At 53.0% G+C, this 19,576-nt stretch overlaps 3 protein-coding genes across 3 annotated transcripts; 2 read left to right on the top strand and 1 right to left on the bottom strand.

Moving 5' to 3' along the window:
- Positions 1-1,570: 1,570 nt before the first annotated feature.
- Positions 1,571-5,914, top strand: MIEF1 (mitochondrial elongation factor 1; the record flags this gene model as incomplete). The annotated part of the gene is made up of 4 exons (XM_082634686.1): positions 1,571-1,714; positions 2,623-2,800; positions 2,998-3,260; positions 3,787-5,914. The coding sequence occupies 4 exons, from the start codon at positions 1,571-1,573 to the stop codon at positions 4,591-4,593; spliced, it is 1,392 nt and encodes a 463-aa protein (XP_082490812.1). The 3' UTR covers positions 4,594-5,914.
- A 4,586-nt stretch (positions 5,915-10,500) lies between these two features.
- On the top strand, positions 10,501-12,581 carry ATF4 (activating transcription factor 4). The gene is made up of 3 exons (XM_082634857.1): positions 10,501-10,703; positions 11,258-11,575; positions 11,666-12,581. Exons 2-3 carry the CDS (start codon positions 11,350-11,352, stop codon positions 12,493-12,495), a joined length of 1,056 nt encoding a protein of 351 aa, XP_082490983.1. The 5' UTR covers positions 10,501-10,703; positions 11,258-11,349; the 3' UTR covers positions 12,496-12,581.
- Positions 12,582-15,672: 3,091 nt separating this feature from the next.
- On the bottom strand, positions 15,673-19,365 carry RPS19BP1 (ribosomal protein S19 binding protein 1). The gene is made up of 4 exons (XM_082636249.1): positions 19,266-19,365; positions 18,975-19,103; positions 16,515-16,612; positions 15,673-16,125 (listed from the first exon to the last, which is right to left on the bottom strand). Exons 1-4 carry the CDS (start codon positions 19,315-19,317, stop codon positions 15,991-15,993), a joined length of 414 nt encoding a protein of 137 aa, XP_082492375.1. The 5' UTR covers positions 19,318-19,365; the 3' UTR covers positions 15,673-15,990.
- Between the last annotated feature and the right edge of the window lie 211 nt (positions 19,366-19,576).

Genomic DNA, 19,576 nt, shown 5'->3' on the forward strand with positions numbered 1-19,576 from the left:
CAGCCTTGGTTGCTCTGTGCATTTGAAGTGGGCGTATATTTCATTTGGCCAAGCAGTCTCATTATGTCCCAAACCTGAAGCTCCTATCGACGGTAAAAGGTGGAGAAAAGAAAAGTGCCATGGTTGTGAACTCTAGTTAGGGAAAAAAATAATTCTGGGATTGACAGCGACTCTTAGTTCACTCAATTGCTGGAATAAGTAGAGGCAGAAATATTTCTCTCTGGTTGACAGGGGAGGCTAGGGGCATGACATGCAACACTAGCAATACCCAGTTGTAAGGGTATTAGAAAGAATGTTACTTCACACTGGAAGATGCAGCGATCTTGTTCCTCTTTCTCCTCCCGTTCTAGGTATATTGGTGAATGGTAAACAACTGTTTTTCCCTACATAGTTCCTGGCGTACAGGACACGGGAGGTAGGAGGGGTAGCAGTGTTAAAAGCGGTGATCAGATTTGAGCCACTTTGCCATCCTTTATCTGGGTCAGGCCCAGGGTTCTAACTCCATGGGAAATGGGCTTACTGGGAGACCAGGGGACCTTCAGTCAGGATGGCCCCGTCGTTGCCAGGGAGCAAAGGCATGCTCGCCCCGCTCCAGCACTGTACGGAGGCCAGCCTCTTCTGCCTCGTGCCCGTGAGCTCCGCTTAGGCGACCACATTTTTAGTTCATTTTCCAAGCACACTTGAGCAGGTGGATATTGTTTTCCAGTTAACAGCTGAGTCTGCAGTGACGGTTTTGTTTATTCCCAGTCTCTGTCACAGTGCCAGGCTCACCTGAGCTTCTTGTGGTGCCCCTGCACACTTTCCCCAAGAAACAAAGCATTTGTCAAGTGGGACTGTCCACAGAGAGTTCTTTTCTTCTTTGCATCTTTCTCACATATGGACTTGTAGTTTTGTCTCCGTGCGCCAGGGTATTTAGTCCGTGGTGGTGGTGTTATTATTTTTCACAGAAAATACGTAGAATAGGAACAGTTTGACTTGGGTAAGGGGAAACAAGATACAGTAGAAAAACTGTCATGCTAGGAGTTGAGAGGCGGCCTGAGTTTTGCATATGGCTTTGTCATTCCTTTTCTCTGGGACCTCTGGCAAGTCACCTCCCTATATGTGAAGTGATGTGATGGGATTAGATGGGTCTCTAATTAATTTACACCTTCTCAGATTTAACCTTCCATAAGCAGTGGTCAGAGGATCAAAATATGATCTGCATTGTAATGTTGGGAAGGGGTCCGGAGGGTTGTATTGCGTGGGGGCGGGGTACTTCACTCTCACAGGAGAAAGGGTTGACGGTGAGCTTATTATCACTCTTTGTAATCTCAATAGATTGGTGGGGAGGTTTTCCCGTGACTAGCATGATCATTTCCTCCGCCTTGCATCCAGACACATCGAGGGACACGATACCTCCCTCCTGACCCTAGAACATGGAGTGCTAGAGGCAGGAGGATTTGGGTTCCTGGAACTCACAGAGTACCCTGAAATTGTTGGGGACTGGCCTGATGGGGGAGGGAGGAGGAGGGCTGGTTCTCAAGGTCCCAGGTGGTGATGGCTGTGTTCTGCCTTCATCCTCAGGTGAGCAATGGCAGGCGCTGGTGAGCGCAAAAGCAAGAAGGATGATAATGGCATCGGGACGGCCATTGACTTTGTGCTCTCCAATGCCCGGCTGGTGCTCGGGGTGGGTGGGGCAGCCATGCTGGGCATTGCTACGCTGGCGGTTAAGCGGGTAAGTACACTCAGCCAGGGGTTGGAGAGGTGGTGAGGCTGCCGAGTGGAGCTGACTTAGAATAAGACTTTGATACTGCTAATGGAAATGTAACTTGGTAATTTGGCATTATTAGACGAGATCTTAAGAGGATTCAGTAAATCTACTTCTAGGACTCTGCCCTAAAGAAACTGTTGGAGATACAAATAAAAAGTTTATCCCAGCGAGTGAAAAATTGCAAATAATCAAAATATCCTTCCTTGACTACCTTATTTAAAATAGCAGGACTCCCACCACACATTTTTCCTATTTCTCCTTCCTTCTTTACCTTTCTTTACACCTATATCTGCATGGTTTAGCTTGTTGATTTTGTATTGCCTGTGTTCCTCTGCTAAACTGCCAACTCCATGAGGGCAGGGATTGGGTCTCTGGGTTACTGCTTTATTCTGTGCACCTAGAACAACTCCTGGCACAGAGTAGCCATTCAGTGATGTATTTGTTAATTGGAACAGTGTTCAACATTACAGTACATTCATAAAGTACAGTGTTGTATAGTTCGAAATTGTACCATAATGTTCAACACTGATTCATTTTTAGTGATATGGGGGAGTGATAAAAATGATACGTAAAAAAATTAGTTTTCAGAAGTATATATAGAGGAGGATCCTAATTACACAAATATATATTTTCAGAAAGAAATATACCAAAATATTAACCGTTATCTCTGGGTTATGACATTATGGATAAATCTGTTTCTTATTTATATCATTTAGTATTTCCTGAGATTTTCTGTGCGGAGCAAAGTATTCCATAATCTAGAATAAAACAAAGTTATTGAAAAATAGTAGTTGAACTCATTAAGGCAAAGCTGCTGGGAAGGAGGGAAACAGGAAAGAAGGCCATGTGCTGGGTCCTCTCTGCTGTTTCAGATGTACGATAGGGCAATCAGTGCCCCTACCAGCCCCACCCGCCTGAGCCATTCAGGGAAAAGGAGCTGGGAAGAACCAAACTGGATGGGCTCCCCCCGATTGCTCAACAAGGACATGAAGACAGGCCTGAGCAGGTCCCTACAGGCCCTTCCCACAGGCTCCTCGGCCTTTGACACAGGTGAGGAAGGCTGATACCCCTTCTGGGACTGACCTCGGGGCTCAGTGCTACTCATGCATTCAACACATTGCTCAGGGACATACGTGCCAGGCACCATGCTAGCCTTTTGTGCCAAGCCCGTCTCCTTTGGGGCTGAGGCAGCCATGGATGAGCAAGCACGGGAAGAGCTCACGTGCCTCTCTCTCTTGCCTTGGCAGATACATTCTGCCTGCCCCGGCCCAAGCCATTGGCCAGGAAGGGCCAGGTAGACTTGAAGAAGTCACGACTCCGCATGTCCCTGCAGGAGAAACTTCTTACTTACTACCGGAACCGGGCGGCCATCCCTGCTGGCGAGCAGGCTCGGGCCAAGCAAGCTGCCGTGGACATATGTGCCGAGCTCCGGAGCTTCCTGCGGGCCAAGTTGCCTGACATGCCACTTCGGGACATGTACCTGAGTGGCAGCCTCTATGATGACCTGCAGGTAAGCAGGGGGTTCTTACGAAGGGCAGGGTTGTACTGACCAGGATGCTTCTCAGTAGGGCTGTTAGTACAGGAGATCAGTCTCCCAGGCTCGCCAGAAAGGTTAGTCCTACTGCGTCTGAATTCCACATACTGCGGTAGCATTTGGAGATCCCTGCCTTTAACGATTTTTGTTTTTTAGTCATACTCAACAACTTCTAGGAAGCTGTCAGAGGCCTCCTCCTCCTTCCTAGGGATATTCTTGTCCCTATCTTCCCTTTCTGGCTTTCCTTCAGGCCGTCAAGCCCTGGGGGATGTCATGTGTACTTCTGTGTCCAGAGGCAACGTGGTGTGTGGAATGAGCACGGGCGCCAGTGTCCGACAGACCTGGGTTGAAATCCACACTCTGAATTGATATGGTCACGTGGAAGAATTCTTAGTTTCCCTTTTTGTTGGGGGGGATATAAGATGGTGGGACCTGTGTGTGGGGAAACTTGGCTCTTGAGCAGATTAAATCCCTCAAAACCTTTTTAATTCTTCTCCACCAGGTCGTGACAGCCGACCACATCCAACTCATCGTGCCCCTCGTGCTGGAGCAGAACCTGTGGTCATGTATCCCCGGAGAGGACACCATCATGAACGTCCCCGGCTTCTTCCTGGTTCGCCGGGAGAACCCAGAGTACTTTCCTCGTGGTAGCAGTTACTGGGACCGCTGTGTAGTAGGGGGCTACCTCTCTCCAAAGACAGTGGCAGACACGTTCGAAAAGGTAGTGGCTGGCTCCATCAACTGGCCGGCCATCGGGTCCCTCTTGGACTATGTGATTCGGCCGGCCCCACCCCCAGAGGCTCTGACTCTGGAAGTGCAGTATGAGCGCGACAGGCATCTCATCATTGACTTCCTGCCATCAGTGACCCTTGGTGACACTGTCTTGGTGGCCAAACCACACCGGCTAGCCCAGTATGACAACCTGTGGCGGCTGAGCTTGCGTCCTGCCGAGACGGCGCGCTTGCGGGCTCTGGACCAGGCCGACTCGGGCTGCCGCTCTCTGTGCCTCAAGATCCTCAAGGCCGTGTGCAAGTCCACTCCGGCCCTGGGTCACCTCACTGCCAGCCAGCTCACCAACGTCATCCTCCACGTGGCCCAGGAGGAGGCTGACTGGTCTCCAGATGTGCTGGCTGACCGATTCCTGCAGGCCTTGAGGGGACTCATCAGCTACTTAGAGGCCGGAGTTCTGCCCAGTGCCCTAAACCCCAAGGTGAACTTATTTGCAGAGCTCACCCCTGAGGAAATAGACGAATTGGGATACACTCTCTATTGCTCACTGTCTGAGCCGGAGGTGCTGCTGCAGACGTAGGGCAGGTGAAGGCAGGTGTCGAGTGGTCGGGCCCTGGATTCTCTGTTAGAAACACTTGGTTCCATAGTTGATGCTTCACAGGGTCCCTAGGTGCCTCCCGTCTTTGCTGGCCATCGCCCTGGGCACTTCATGCTGATTAGAAAGGTATCGCTCTCTCCTCTTTTCTCACCAACCATTTCTGTTTTTGTTACCAAGCACTGTGCTCTCTACTCTTCCCCTCCCCCTTGCTCCAGGCTAGTTTTTCTTTGAATGAATTGAGAAGGTGGAGCACTGGCCTGAGCTGTGGAGACCACTTGGTGTTTTGCATTTCGGCACAGGTCTGCTGTGTATGCCCTGCCCCCTGCCCCTTTTCAGTGTCTTCTCTTTTTCCACCTGTTCACACCTGTTTTGCTTCTTTTTCTGGAGCACATCTGCCTTGTAGTTGACTGTCACTGAAGTTACGATTGCATGTTTCACACTGAACTCTGCAGAGAGCGCCCAGACAGTATTTAGGGTCTCTAGGGGTAAAGCTGGTGGAAAAGCTGGCCTTTGACCCAGGTTCCTGGAGAAGAAGCCCACCCCCCCCGCCACCTCCTGACCAATTCATATCCGTAAGCGCTAAGAAGGCCTCTCATGGGAGCACTGTTGTTGCCGCTCACGGGAGTGAGGGCTCAAGATAAACTGGATACATAGTTATTCGCGGACTGTGTTTCTTAGTGGCCATCAGTGAGAGTGTAGAGTGGGGGAACCTGGGGGAGGTGGAGACGGTCTGCGTGCCTGATGTCTGTGCCTCATCTCTGGCTGCTCCAGCCCAGCTCCACTGCGTGCAGGAGTCAGACAAAGACCGGGAGGGAAGGGGCTATTGTTTGCCCCCTTCCCCACCTTCTTGCCAGTTAGGACAAGGCCTTCAAGGACACCGTCTTAGTGCTAGAGGTTCAGCTAGACAGGCGGCTGAATGTCAGTGACCATGTTTCTCCCACGTCACGCCCTGCCTTTCTAGGATGTGGCCTTAGAGCAAGAACGGGCCCAACAGCCAGCCCTCCGTTCCCCAGTGTCTGTCACAGGAATGTGATGGGGGTGTTTGCTGAACTCTCCAGGCACCTCCAGAGGCCAAAGGGCAGGCACATATGCACAGACCTCTGCCCCCTGTCCTGTCTCTCACCCAGCACCTGGGAAATCGGTGCTACCTAGGAAGAGAGCGTGTGGCTAAAACACATACGAGAGGGAGGTGGGCACTTGTCATGTTCCTTCTTGTTTCCCGCTGCTAGAATTGCACTATTTCTTGCAATGTAGAAAGTATCCTGAGAGTGGGGAGGAAAGTTTAATATACAACGTCAGTGCATCTTCTTGTTCTGTGTTTATTTTTTCCTGTTTGTGCCAAGAGGCTGATGATAATTCTGTTTCTGATCTGCCCATCCAGTATTTTGTTCTCCTCCCATCAAAGCCTGTTATTATTTTTATTCTTACTACCTCTCCATCGGTGAGATTCTGGTGAAGCTCTCTGCAGCTGTCTCATTCCTTCCCAGTGACCGCGACATGAAATGACTCTTTAAATAGCACTGAAACCTTAGCTTCCCTTTGAATTTAAGGTAGAGCTTCCTGTCCCCTTTTTTGTCCTGGATTGGGAGGTTGAGAGCTAGGGTTAACCTTGGCTGTATTGGGAGTCTCTTCCTGCCTCTTCTCTCATATACATGCAAAGCTTCCCTGAAATGGTTCAGTTGTTTCATTTGTATGAAGACATTGAGAGAGAATGAAAAATAGAAAGCCCAGAGCCCTGAGAGAGATTCTCCATCCTGGCTGTTCATCAGAATCAACTTGGAGTTTATAAAACACTCCATATGCCTGAGTGCTACCCTGGGGGATTGGTGTAGGGGATGTAGGGTGTAGAGGATGTCCACAGAGGGTGGAGCCTGGCACTCACGGTTCCAGTGCGCCCATCTGGTGTCACTGGAAGGAAGGGAGAGGGGAGGGCTGAATGTGTTGGAAAAGCATGGGTTTGTCTTCATCCAGATAAAGGATTTGGTTTTCCCAATGTGAATATTATAAAACCTATAATTTTCCCAAGCTGGAGTCTGATCAAATTCCATATAAAACATTGGAAGGAGAGCTCAAAAAGAAAAGATTTTAAAGATCAAATCCCAAATTATCAAAGCCAAGTGTAATGGTGATTGGAGTTTATCTCCTCTTAAAGAGCATCTTTCTAAGGGCAGCTCTCTCTCTTACCTATGTTTCACAAAACCAAAACCCGTAACTGCCATTTCACAAGCAAGAACCTCTTAGAAGTCCTCAAAACTAGAAGCAGTGGGAATCCTTTAAGCAGTGGGAATCCTTGGCTCAGGTCCTGGTGGGTTTGCTGACTGAGATGGGGCAAGTCTCATCATAATACCTGGATGACAGTCCAGTGCTTTGAGATTCTTGGTTGGATGAGGGGAATACCCCCCCACCAACACACACACTTTTTTTTTTTTTTAATCTTTGGGGAAAGATGTAGGGCCTTTTCCTGCTTTTCTGCCTTTCTACTCGGTAACTCCCACCTTTGCCTGAAGTAACAGCATCTGCTCCTACTTCTCCATCTGGAAGTTTTTTTGCACCATCTAGGTTAGCAAAGCACATAGTTAGCCTAATGCTTGAAAAAAGATTCATCATCTTGAAAACCCAATCAATTCCAAAGTGTATTTTGCTTTTCCCTGTTGCCCCTTCCTAAAACATGAGTTCAGGACAACAGCATTTTTCTTTATACGCTTGGTTGTGACTTTTTTTTTCAAATAAAAAAATAATTGAAGCTCATGTTTGGAAAAACTGTTGTGAGGCCTACAGTCTTTCCTCCTAGGCTCAGCCCCTGGTGGTCCTGTTCACACTCCAGATTAGCTGACTTTGCTCCCTTCTACTCCACTCAAGTTGAGAGCTCAAATGGGTTTTTTTTTTGTTATTTTTTTTTTGCGGTACGCGGGCCTCTCACTGCTGTGGCCTCTCCCGTTGCGGAGCACAGGCTCCGGACGCGCAGGCTCCGCGGCCATGGCTCACGGGCCCAGCCGCTCCGCGGCATGTGGGATCTTCCCGGACCAGGGCACGAACCCGTGTCCCCTGCATCGGCAGGTGGACTCTCAACCACTGCGCCACCAGGGAAGCCCGCTCAAATGGTTTTGACAAGGAATCAGCTTCAGGATCAAAAGGTCCTGGAGAGGTGCCAGGGGTGCTGGGATCCCTGCATGTGTCCAGAGGCTCTGCCGTGGCACATCTATGACACTATGACCATGGCTGAGAACTTATGCTCTCACAGGATTTGTGAGAACCCTGCTCTTCGTGCTGAAGCTCAAGGCCAAAGAGGACTTAGGACTAGAGCTGTGAGGCTGTAGCCCTTGTAGATACTCTTAGCTGATTCTAAGCGGCCAAAATACCAGAGATGTGAGTTCTGGGGTTAACTGCATATAGCGTGGTGTTTACCTTTTCATTCTGATCACGTTATGCTCTCTATGCTTGGCCCCTGAAGCCAAGTCCACAACCTGCCTTCCAGTCACTTGCTTGCCCTTCAATAAGCAGTTGATGTGTTTAGCTGATAGATTTGGAATCAGTCACCAGTCTTTCTGTCCTGTCTTGGCTAGGTCCATATAGAAGCAGCTTAGCCCTGAGACCCAGAAAACTACTGTCCTTTTTCTCCTTGAGGGAGGACATAAAGCTGGGGAACATGCTGTCCTTCCACAGCATGGGAAGAAGAAAATTAAAGTCTCCTTTCCAACAGCTTTGACTTGCGTGTGTGGTATGAAACATTTTCCTACAGGAGTGGGACTGGTTCTCCATTTGCAGCTAGGAGAACCTTTGAAGTGCTTGATCTGGGTCACCATAATAGAAAGGATGGGACAAGGTGCCACTGGAGTCATTCTCCCACCCCTCTGCAGTGTCAACCTGGGGTAGCATTACTTTAATTCTCAACCATCTGCATGGTCATCTGACAGCGAAAGGAGGACATGCCCCGAGGGTCCTTTGTAAGATTTGGGTAGTGGCTCAGGGATTCTTACTGCCTTTGCACTGAAAGGCTAGATGCTTTATATATATACCTAGATACTCGTGATTCCCCAAGGGGAGAAAAAAAACCACATCAAGCATCCAGTATGCTTTGCATATACCAGTTGTTTATAGTTGTTGATTTCAGTAAATAATAGTCCTCTGAGGAAGCAGGGTGATGTAATGAAGATGGGGAGGGGGCCTTCGGAGGTGTGTCAGAAGACCTGAGTTCTAAAAAAAGTAGTAATAGCAACCATTTATCCAGCACTTATCAGATACCAGGCGCTTAGCTCAGTGCCTTCTTATATTATCTTACTTCATTCTAAGTGTAAGGATACTCACCATTAGCTTCATTTTACAGCTCAGGAAACTGAGACTCAGCGAGGATAAGTCACTCAACTAAAATGTCTCCGCTAATAAATGGAAGAGCCAAGTTTTGGGGGTTTGCCCCTAAAATCTCTTCTAACTCCTACCCCATACTGCCTTCACTGGGCAAGACCCTTCATCCCTTTAGTCCTCAGTTTACCATTGTAAAATTGCTGGGCTAGACTGAAGTCAATGAATGGTCAGTAATGTAGGACAGTCCTTCCCAAATTTTTGACATCAGTCCTCAGAAATAATATATGTAGGGCTTACTGAAAGGAATGGAAGCAGAAACTCAAGGTTTCCGCCCCTGCAGTGCCTGACGAGAGGGCTGGAGGGTGGGGGAGGGCTTTTTTGCTGCTCTTAACAGTTCCCCAGTAGAGAGGGCAAGTTGTTGGTTTGACCTGGACTGCGGCCTCCAAACACACAAACTCCGGCAATTGGGCATTAGGAGGACTTGCTGGGAAGCGGTTATGCCTGGGAGTTACACAGCGTTGGGAGCGAATTGAAACTACCCTAGTGAGAGAGAGCAGCTGAATAAAAACTCTCTTCTTAGAGGAACTGAAACTACATAAACTGAAAGAAGTTCCCCTGTGATAGGCTGCATTCTTCAATAAAATAGCAAACTTATATTTTAGCTAAACGGATATGTAAAAATACGATAGATTAGACTATAGGATTACGCATTTCCCCGACTCGCCTTTGATGGTAGGTGCGCATAGATCGGGTGATCTCGAATGAGGTCATCAGCCTCCCCTTTCAACTACTGAAGGGCTTGCACGTCCTCATTATTTTGCAAGTGTTTGCGCGTGAAAACGCACACGAAATGACATTTCCCTTTGCCTAGTTTCATCTTTGGGCCTGAACCTGGTCGCTAGTTTGGAGCTTCACTGAGGACGGCAGGAAAGGACTGCAAGGCCCGGGACCTAACGCCACTATTTGGGACGCACTGTGCCCGGGCTGCCTGGGGCAATCCTGACCGGCTACGGGTGAGCAGGGCTGAGGAAGCCACTGCAAACCGGCGTCACAGAGAAGACCAAATGAACCGCAGAACCAGACGGCTGGAACCGTCGGCCGCTCCGCCCCTTCCCGAGCAGATCAGGGGCCTGAGCCAATAGAAACTCGAGATATATATGATTCACCATGTCTGACCAATCATCTTGATGCGCGCTCTCCTCCAGCATCTCGCGCGAGAACTAGGAGACCTCGTACTTCACAGTAAAAACCTTTCTTGGGATGAAAGACTTCTCTCTCCGCCCTTCGGACTAACGCCGGAAATGAGTGTGGAGGATCCCTCCGCGCTTCCCGGCGGCGGACGGGAGTGACCCTTTGATCTTAAAAGCCTTGTAAAGTAGTGCGCCTTTTTCTTGAGGCCGTAAATAAAAAATTCATTCCATCTTCACAGCTACGCCCTAGACTTAAAAGTTGGAGACTGGAAACGGTAGGGGCGTCGAATAGATGGCAATGCGAGGGTGGGAGGCGCGAGTCACGTGACCGAGGCGGAAGGATGTGGTCTGTGATGCGTCCTCACAGGGGGCAGAGTTTATAAAGGACCCGCGCGCGGCGTCTCGCCGCCATTTTTTCTTCTTCTGCCTATACATGTTGTCTCTCCGTGCGAGTGTGCGCTTTCTTTTCTCCGCTCCCGCAGGGTCCGCGGCCACCATGGCGTATTAGAGGCAGCAGTGCCTGCGGCAGCATTGGCTTTTGCAGCGGCGGCAGCAGCACCAGGCTCTGCAGCGGCACCCCCCAGCGGCTTAAGCCATGGCGTAAGTACTGGGCCTGCGCCGCTCTGCCCGTGCGCCCCCGGGTCGGTGAGGGGTTTCTGCCTGTTTGGGGGCGGCCGGCGGCTGGGCGGCTTCGCGGAGGCGGGAGCGGTTTTACGAGCGCCCGGGACATGTGGCCCCTGCTTGGGTGTCCGCAAAACGCCGGCGCCCTTGGGGCGGGAGCCCCCGGTCCCTCGAACCCGCCGGGCTCCACCTGGCGCCCCGCAAAACGTGGCAGCAGCCAAGATGGCGGCGTGGCAGGGCGGCGGCGGCCGCGGCGTGAGTCACGGGGGGGCGTGGGCGGGGCCGGGCGTCCAGAGCCGGATTTGGACGTGCGGGTGGGGCGGCTTCCTCTTCTGGCCGGTGGGGGAACGGCCGGGCGTCCATCTTGTGCAGCCTTATGGACGCGGGGGTGACACGATGGCCCTGGGGCCACGTGGTCCCGATTCTCAACACCGAATGGAGTTCTATTTTGGCCATCTTGCCTCATGGATGAAAAGATCAAATTTTCAGGCCAGCTGATCTTTAATGGGACTTGGTTTCTGATTCGTATTCAGGTTTTTCAAGGCATTCAGCAGCAGCGTTGCTGTAACCGACAAAGACACCTTCGAATTAAGCACATTCCTCGATTCCACCAAAGCCTCGCAACATGGCGGAGATGAGCTTCCTGAGCAGCGAGGTGTTGGTGGGGGACTTCATGTCCCCCTTCGACCAGTCGGGTTTGGGGGCTGAAGAGAGCCTGGGTCTCCTAGATGACTACCTGGAGGTGGCCAAGCACTTCAAACCTCATGGGTTCTCTGGCGACAAGGCTAAGGCGGGCTTCTCCGAATGGCTGGCTGTGGATGGGTTGGTCAGTGCCTCAGATAACGGCAAGGGTGAGTGGGCTTCTTTTGTCTGCTGGTGGGATCTGGTGATAGTCTTGTACATTTGACTCATTGGTTCCAACTCTCTTTAATTTTTTGCAGAGGATGCTTTCTCTGGGACAGATTGGATGGTGGAGAAAATGGATCTGAAGGAGTTTGATTTTAATGCTCTGTTGGGTATAGATGATCTGGAAACCATGCCAGATGAGCTTTTGGCCACGTTGGATGACACATGTGATCTCTTTGACCCCCTACTCCAGGAGGCTACTAAGGAGCCCCCCCAGATAGTGAACCCAATAGGCCATCTTCCAGAAAGTTTGCCAACAACTGACCAGGGTGCCCCTTTCACTTTCTTACAGCCTCTTCCCCTCTCCCCAGGGGCCCTGTCCTCCACTCCAGATCATTCTTTTACTCTAGAGCTCTGCAGTGAAGTGGTGATCTCTGAAGAAGCCAGGAAGCCAGACTCCACTGCTTACCTTATGCTGATCCCTCAGTGCGTAAAGGAAGAGGATGCCCCCTCAGATAATGATAGTGGCATCTGTATGAGCCCTGACTCCTATCTGGGCTCTCCCCAGCATAGCCCCCCTACCTCCAGGGGCTCTCCCAATAGAACCCTGCTATCTCCAGGCGCCCCTGGTGGCTCTGCCCGCCCCAAACCTTATGACCCTCCTGGAGAGAAAATGATAGCAAAAGTAAAGGGTGAGAAACTAGATAAGAAACTGAAGAAAATGGAGCAGAACAAGACAGCAGCCACTAGGTACCGCCAGAAGAAGAGGGCAGAGCAGGAGGCCCTCACTGGTGAATGTAAAGAGCTAGAAAAGAAGAATGAGGCTCTGAAAGAGAAAGCAGATTCCTTGGCCAAGGAGATCCAGTATCTGAAAGATTTAATAGAAGAGGTCCGCAAGGCAAGGGGGAAGAAGAGCATCCCCTAGTGAGGGTAGTTAGGAGGGTGTGTTCTTGTACATAGAGGCTAGTGCTGAAGCTGTGTGTTTTAATAAATTATTTTGTAGTGAAAGTACTTGTGTAGACTGCTGTGTCTGGTTTCTTGCCTCTGGTAAAGAGCCCAGTCAGTCCCTAGAAGCAGCATTTTGCTGTGGGGTTGGTTGTCAGGACTTGGAATTTAAGCCCAGAGTGAGATTCTTTTTTTCTCTGACACTGTTAGGCTGTATGTCAGGGTCACTGATGACCAGTTGGACCTCCGAGACAGGGAGTTGGGCTAGATCCCCCCTGGTAGTTGGCTGGATGATTTCCCCAGAACCAAAAACTGTTTGACTCGATGTTAACCACCCTTGGGTGCAAGTTGGGCTGGGGAATTTTAGCCTAAGGAACGGTGGCAGAGAAGTGGAGCCTGGGCTCCACCTGTTCCCTCATGATTGTTGCTTTGTGCCAACATTAAGTACCCAGATAAGGCCCCACAGTCTTTGAGCTGGGCACACAAGGGGATTAGGTTTCACTGAAAAGCTGCTGCAATTCTGTAGAGGCCTTCCCAGAAGGGTCTATTCAGGGAAAGATGGCTTCTCAGTTTTTGCTGGAACAAACGGAAGAGCAGGGTCGAAAGGCTGGCTGGTTCCCAGGCTTCCCTGGCTGGCACCTTTGCAAGCTGGAAGGCTGTGTTAACTGCAATCCTGGCTGGTAACATTTTATTGCAAGATAAGGGAGACATCTTTTGTTGAGCACAAGAGGCTGAGCCCAACCTGGGCAGGTTTCTTCTCTCCTTGTGTCCTTTAGGGCCTGCTGAGGGAGGACCAGTTTTCCATTGTGAAAGACAATGTAGACAAGTGGCTGGGCTGAGGGTGATGCAAATGTGGCACCAGGTACTGTTCTAAATGATGCAGTCCCTGTGGTGACCCCGTCACAGGTCCTATGGCAGAGGGTATTTGGAAGAGTTGTAGAGCCTGCTATTTGAACACAGGGTTATGGGCTTTTTGCCTGTTTTGTCTCCTGCAGTGGGGTTGATATTTCCCTGACCTGCTTCCTGATGCCTAACGAGGGTAATGTGGGAGAAGTAATGGCGGTGACCCAGATGGGAATGCTTCCCTAAGGCACCAAGGGAGTAAGTGTCACATGTGGACCTTGGACCTGGTGATCTTTGAGGTCTTAACTGCCCTGAGCTGGGCTTCGAAGGACAGGGAACGTTGTGTACGTAGAATGGGGAGAGCACCCTGAGAAAAAGCCTTGGAGGTGGGGACGAATGGGCACACGGTCCCACCCACCTCTCCAAGAGGGCTCCCTGGCCCCAGCTGTGTCAGAGAAAGTCACCTGATGGGGATCCGCCCAGCTCCTGCAGGAACTTGTTAAGCCTCCCATACACACACGCCCTGGTGGAGGTCCCACGTGGCAGTCCTGCCCTCCTGCTTCTCCTTTAGGCAAATGTGTCAGCTCCTCCAAACCACCAGAGATAGAGCCGCTCCATCAGGGAAGGCCTCTTCCTCCCAGCCCTCAATGTGGCACCCCAGTGTCCTTTTACTTGGTTCCTGTCCCTTTCCCAAAAGATTGTCAGTCACCAGGTCCGCGGCTCACGGTCAGCACCCCCGTGTGTGGCTCTTGCACCGGCCCCCCTCCCTGGTGGCACATCCTTCCACCATCGCCAGCACCCGCCTCTCCAGGCCCCCCACCCGCTGCCTTCTCACCACCTGCAACGGAACCGTCCAGGGTGACTGTTAACAGTAGATTCTGGAGCTCCACCCCGACCCATAGGACCAGTGTCTTGGGTGAACGCTAACGCCAGTCATGCCTTGGGGTCACGGACACACACCCACTGGTGCTACTCGGCACAAACATTAAGACTTACTGGAAACACAAGCAGAGAAGCGCAGGACCCCTGCTCTCACCCTCCCGCAGAGGCAGGCCCCTCATTCTACACGTAGGGAGGGGGTAAGAACCTGTTCGTGATGGCATAACAGCAGGTGCGTGCCTGTTAGAAAGGGGCCCTGGTCAGCCGGTTCTTCAGAGAACTTCTGGTGAGAGAGGGCGAGAAGCTGAGGCTGCTGCTTGCTAAGCTGCTTAAAAGAGGAAGGGAATGAGCCTCCAAGGACACCGGAGTGTCTCTCCTCACAGGGGTCACTGAAGCTCAGCAGGCGGGAGGAGAGCTTGGGAAAACAACCCCTCTCCCTTCTTGGAACAAGCCATCTGAGGACGGTGGCGCAATACCGGTTTGGAGTCATGACACCTCCTCTTCTGCCCACCTTGACTTCCGGGATGGCTGGTCTGCTTCCTACTCTCGGAGGCCACCTGCACTGAAGACAGGACAGGCGCCAACTGTGCCTCGGGCAATTCTGTGGTCCCCTCCTGTCCCCACTTGGGATGGAAAGCTGGCTAGTAACCAGGAACAGCCCTGCCGGGGTCTGGCTGTGTGAGGGGTAAAACTTTCCCTCCTCTTGCACAGAAGAACCCATGGCGGGGTCCCTTCAGAAGTCCTCTACCAAACACATGTCCCAAGGAGCCTTTAGGTGTGCGGGGGGTGGCGCTAGGCGAGCCAGACGGAGCCGCCTGGAGGCCTCCAGGGCTCCCTCCCCAGAAGGGACCCCTGGGCTTCTAGGACTTGTCATCAGTGCCACACTGAAGACCCAGGTGGGCAGCACCACCCGCTCACTCGGGCATCTGCTCAACAGCACCTGCCCTGCGCTGCCCCCGCCGGACGCGGCCCGGCCTCCGCCTTCCCCTGGTGGTGCAGCTCAGGGCCCGGCACCACCCTTCTGCTCGGCAGACCTGCGTGTAAAACCCTGTTTCTTGAGCTCACCTCCTGAGTCGCCCCACTAGTCCCCACCTCCTGTGACAGAGATAAGAGAAACAAAAAGTGGCCTTTGTTCCCGCCCCCCCCACCCCAACAACACACAAGGGCACAAGCCCTGGGCACTGGGCTGAGGCAGCCATGCTCCCTCCCTCAGCTTCCTCAAGAGCTGCCTTCTCAGCTGGGGCTGCCACCCCAGGGAGAGGAGGACTGCGGGGTCTGCGGATGGGTGAACTGCTCTCCGGTGGTGCCTGCGCTGGGGCTGGGCTGCAGGACTTCTGACCTGGAGCCCTAAGAGCCAGCCGGGAGGTGGGGGAGGGAGGGAAGGTTCCTCAGTGCCAGAGGAGGTGCGAGACACCGTTAGAGCAGCACACACAGCCCCTGGGCCACGTTTATTAGAACCCGGAAGCCCACCCAGCGGCCCTCGTCCTATCAGAGGTGTGGTCCCCAAGGGCCCAGTGACAGGCCTCTCCACAGCAAACAGCCCCGAGGCCCTCCTTGGGCCAAAGCAGACAAAACAGTCCAACTGTTCCTTTCCAGCAGGCACGTGGCACCTCCCGAGCCTGCAGATGTCAGTTCGGGTCTGAGCGAAGGTCCTCCCCTGGGCTTCCAGCTCGCCAGCTCCATGCCAGCCTCCACTCCACGGCTTTCCTGAGCCAGGCTGAGAGGTCCGAGGAGGCCGTGCCCTCCCGGGAGCCTAACTGCCGAAGTACTCCTGCTGGAACTTCTGGAAGTCTTCCTCGGTGAACACGGTGCCCTCGGCCTTCTTCTTCTTCTTAGTCTTGCCCACAGGCCGGTCACAGGCCTTGCGGCCCCGGTCCTGGCGCACAATCTGGGGGTGTGTGAGAGTCAGGAGCCCTGGGTGGTGACTCCCAGCCACTTGCAGCCACACAACCTGGTGCAGCCGACCAACTGCCGCCCTCTCACCTGGCCCTCACACCATCCCAGGACGCAGGGCACGTGGTTTCCATTTACAGAGGAGCCAGCGGAGGCCCACAGGGTTCCCAGGGGAGCAAGGCCAAGCCCAGCCTCCTACCTTCCCCACACTGCTCTCGGCCCTCCAGGGGGAGGCCCCTGCACAGCGGGGTGTCCAGCTCTTAGGAGCCTGGAGGGGGCCCCACCCTCCAGCCTATGCTCAGGGCTGAGACTCTCACGGATCCCAGGAACAGCCTCAGTTTTCACCCACCAGGTTCCTTCCCACAGCCCATCCCCCTGACGAACCTGCTGGGTGACGGATTCGGCCACTGTGCTTCTTGCACTAGTCATAAACCTCAGGTTTACTCCAAGGTAACCTCGACGCTCTCGCTTCTGGAACTCAGCTGTGGATGGCAGGCAGGGTGGCATCATTTCAGATTCACACCCTGGAATCCTTCTGGGTCCCTTCCTGACATCTCCCCACTCCACTCCCACCTCCCATGGCCCTGCCAAAGGCCCCGTCGTCCCTTCCCCAGGTCGCTGCAACAGCCTGGGCTCTTCTGTCAAAACCACACCCCACACAGATCCTGCTCAGAGTGCCCCTTGGTTCCACCTGCTCAAGTGATTTACTTAACAAAGGTGGCCTGGGCACTTACTGTGTGTGTGTCAGGCACTGTTCTAGGTGGAAGAGCACAGAGCAGGAAAACAGAACAGACAAAAAGTCCTGCCCTCATGGAACTCCCATTCCGTGGGAAGAGAGATGGTACACAAGGTCAACAGTATTTCAGAGGGTGATCATTTTATGGAGTAAAAGAGAATAGTAAACAGAAATGAGAAATGCCTGGGGGAGGGTTGCAATTCTAAACAGAAGGCTCTGAGAAGGCCTCACTGAAATGAATTCTGAGCAAAGACTGGAGGGAGAGAGTGTGACACTGTGGGAGAAGAGCATTCTGGGTAGAGGGAACAGCCAGTGCAAAGGCTCTGAAGCAGAAATGTGACTAATGTGCTTGAAGAACAGAAAGTGGTTGGACAGAGAGGGGAGAAGCCGAGGAGACGAAGCTGGAAGGAGCAGATCATGTGGGGCCTCAGCAGGCACCGAAAGACTCAGGCTCTCACCCTGGTGGGTGCAGGGCAGAGGAGAGACAGGTCTGACTCAGGATTTTACGGGATCACTTCGGCTGCTATGGTGAGAACAAGATTACTGGGGGAGGGGGCAGTGGAAGGGAGACCAGTTAGGAGGCTTCTGCAATAATCCAGGCAAGAGATGGTGTAGCTCAGACCAAGGTGGCAGCCACAGAGGTGTTCTTTAGGTTGGCCACTGAGGGTTCAGAGAGTCCCCTCAGTCCTCAGTCATGTGCCATGACAGGGTGGTGAGGCGGGGGCTGGGATGGAGGAGTGACCTCCCTCGGGCCCCTTGTGTGCCTGTTCCACACCAGCATCACTGTGGCTCAACCCAGGCTCACTTTCCTGCCTCCACACTTTTGCTCATGCTATATCTCCTCGGAATTCATAGTTCTTTTAACAAACAACTTGAACACCTTTTATGCACCAGGCCCTGGGGATTCAAAGACACACTAGGAGCTCACCAAGTCCTGCCACAGGTCAAAAACACCCTGCATTCCTGCCCACTCCTGCTCCTCTTCACGTCTGTAGGTCTCGTTAAGTGGCGCCACATCCCCCAAGATATTCCGTACTCACTGACTCCCTCTTCCTCCATCCTCAGAGCCAATTCACCACTGACGCCATCAATGCCCCCTCCTCACCGCATCTTCCACCTGCACAATTCTCTTATCTCCGCACCATCACCACTGCTCAGGCCATAGCACCTTGAAGCAGTAGGTGGGCTCAGGGCTCTGGAGACAATCTGCCTGGTTTTTACCTGTACTATCTGGGCAGGGGCCTGTTTCTGCTTCTGTCAAATGGAGGTAATGATAGTGCCGACCTCACAGGGTTGCAGTGAGCAATTACATGAGCAAACATTTGTACGAGGCTTAGAACAGCACCTGGCACACGGAGTATTAATTTTATTTAATGCTCCGTCTCTGACCCTCGTTCACTATATGTCACTTTGACCAGGCTTCTTCTTTTTTTTTTTTTTTTTTTTGCGGTACGCGGGCCTCTCACTCCCGGGGCCCCTCCCCTTGCGGAGCACAGGCTCCGGACGCACAGGCTCAGCGGCCCTGGCCCACGGGCCCAGCCGCTCCACGGGCCCAGCCGCTCCACGGCATGTGGGATCCCCCGGGACCGGGGCACGAACCCATGTCCCCTGCATCGGCAGGCGGACTCCCAACCACTGCACCACCAGGGAAGCCCAGGCTTCTTTTTTTCAAAATTTCAAAGGCAATAAACTTCTTTCTGACTCCGCATATGCCATTCTCTCTAGAATACTCCTCCCCCGGTTCACTCGTATACTTCCATCGGGTCTGGGCTTAAATGTTGCTTCCTCAGAGAAGCCTGACTTGGCCTTTCATTCTAAGTCCCTCTCAGAGCACCACAGTCTTAATGCATAGACCCCATCACAGCAACCATACGCTGATTTTGAAACTCTTCGATGCTTCTCTCCCTACTAGGGCTGTAGACCTTGAAGGCCGGGACAATGTGATTCGTTCACCTCCGTGTTCCCAGGGTCCCGCCGCGCGCCCGTCGCACAGCAGGTATTCTAGAAACTCCGAGGGAACATTTCAAGCCCTCACTCTAGCGCCCCTTCCTCCAGGGCACCGCCCCCCGACCCCGGGAGCAGCGCGTTCAGCCCCTTCCCGAGCTCACCCAGCGCCGATTTGGGCACCTTTCCCTTGGCCGAGTTCCGCAGTTTCTTGGCCTGGGCCGCCTTCGCCTTCCGCGTCCGCTTCATCGGAGCCTCGCTCGGCTTGGTTTGGCCTGGCGCGTCCCTGGGGGCTGTAGGGGTAGAGAGGAACCCACTCAGTTCGGAGGGCGCTCAGGGCTCCCATCCCACCGAGGCTAAGCCCGGTCTGGATCGTTCGCACCCTCGGGGCTCCTGCCCCCAGCCCCTGCCGCCTTCCCGCCCAGGCTGGACGTCTCCGGGAAGAAGCTCCTCACCCTCAGGCACCCCCAAAAGCTCCAAACCCCGCCGCAGCAAAGAAGCCGACATAGCGGTGCTTAGCTCCGCCCACACGCCTCAACTACTTCCTCCTTGGCCGCCCTTGTCGTTTCGGTGGAAACGTGAGCTAGAACAAAGGGTTCCGCAGTGGGCGGGCGGAAGTGCCCACCTTCCTTAGGACGCATGCGTTAGGTTTACCACTGGGCGTGATCTGGAGGCGGGGCCAACGCGCCGAAGGACGCATTTATCGTCCAATCGCAACCCCACCGACCCTTTGGGGGCCAGGCCCCGCCTTCTCCCGGAAGCCGTC

The sequence above is a fragment of the Mesoplodon mirus genome, assembly GCF_964341445.2.
Source record: "Mesoplodon mirus genome assembly, chromosome: 11".
NCBI lineage: Eukaryota > Metazoa > Chordata > Mammalia > Artiodactyla > Ziphiidae > Mesoplodon > Mesoplodon mirus.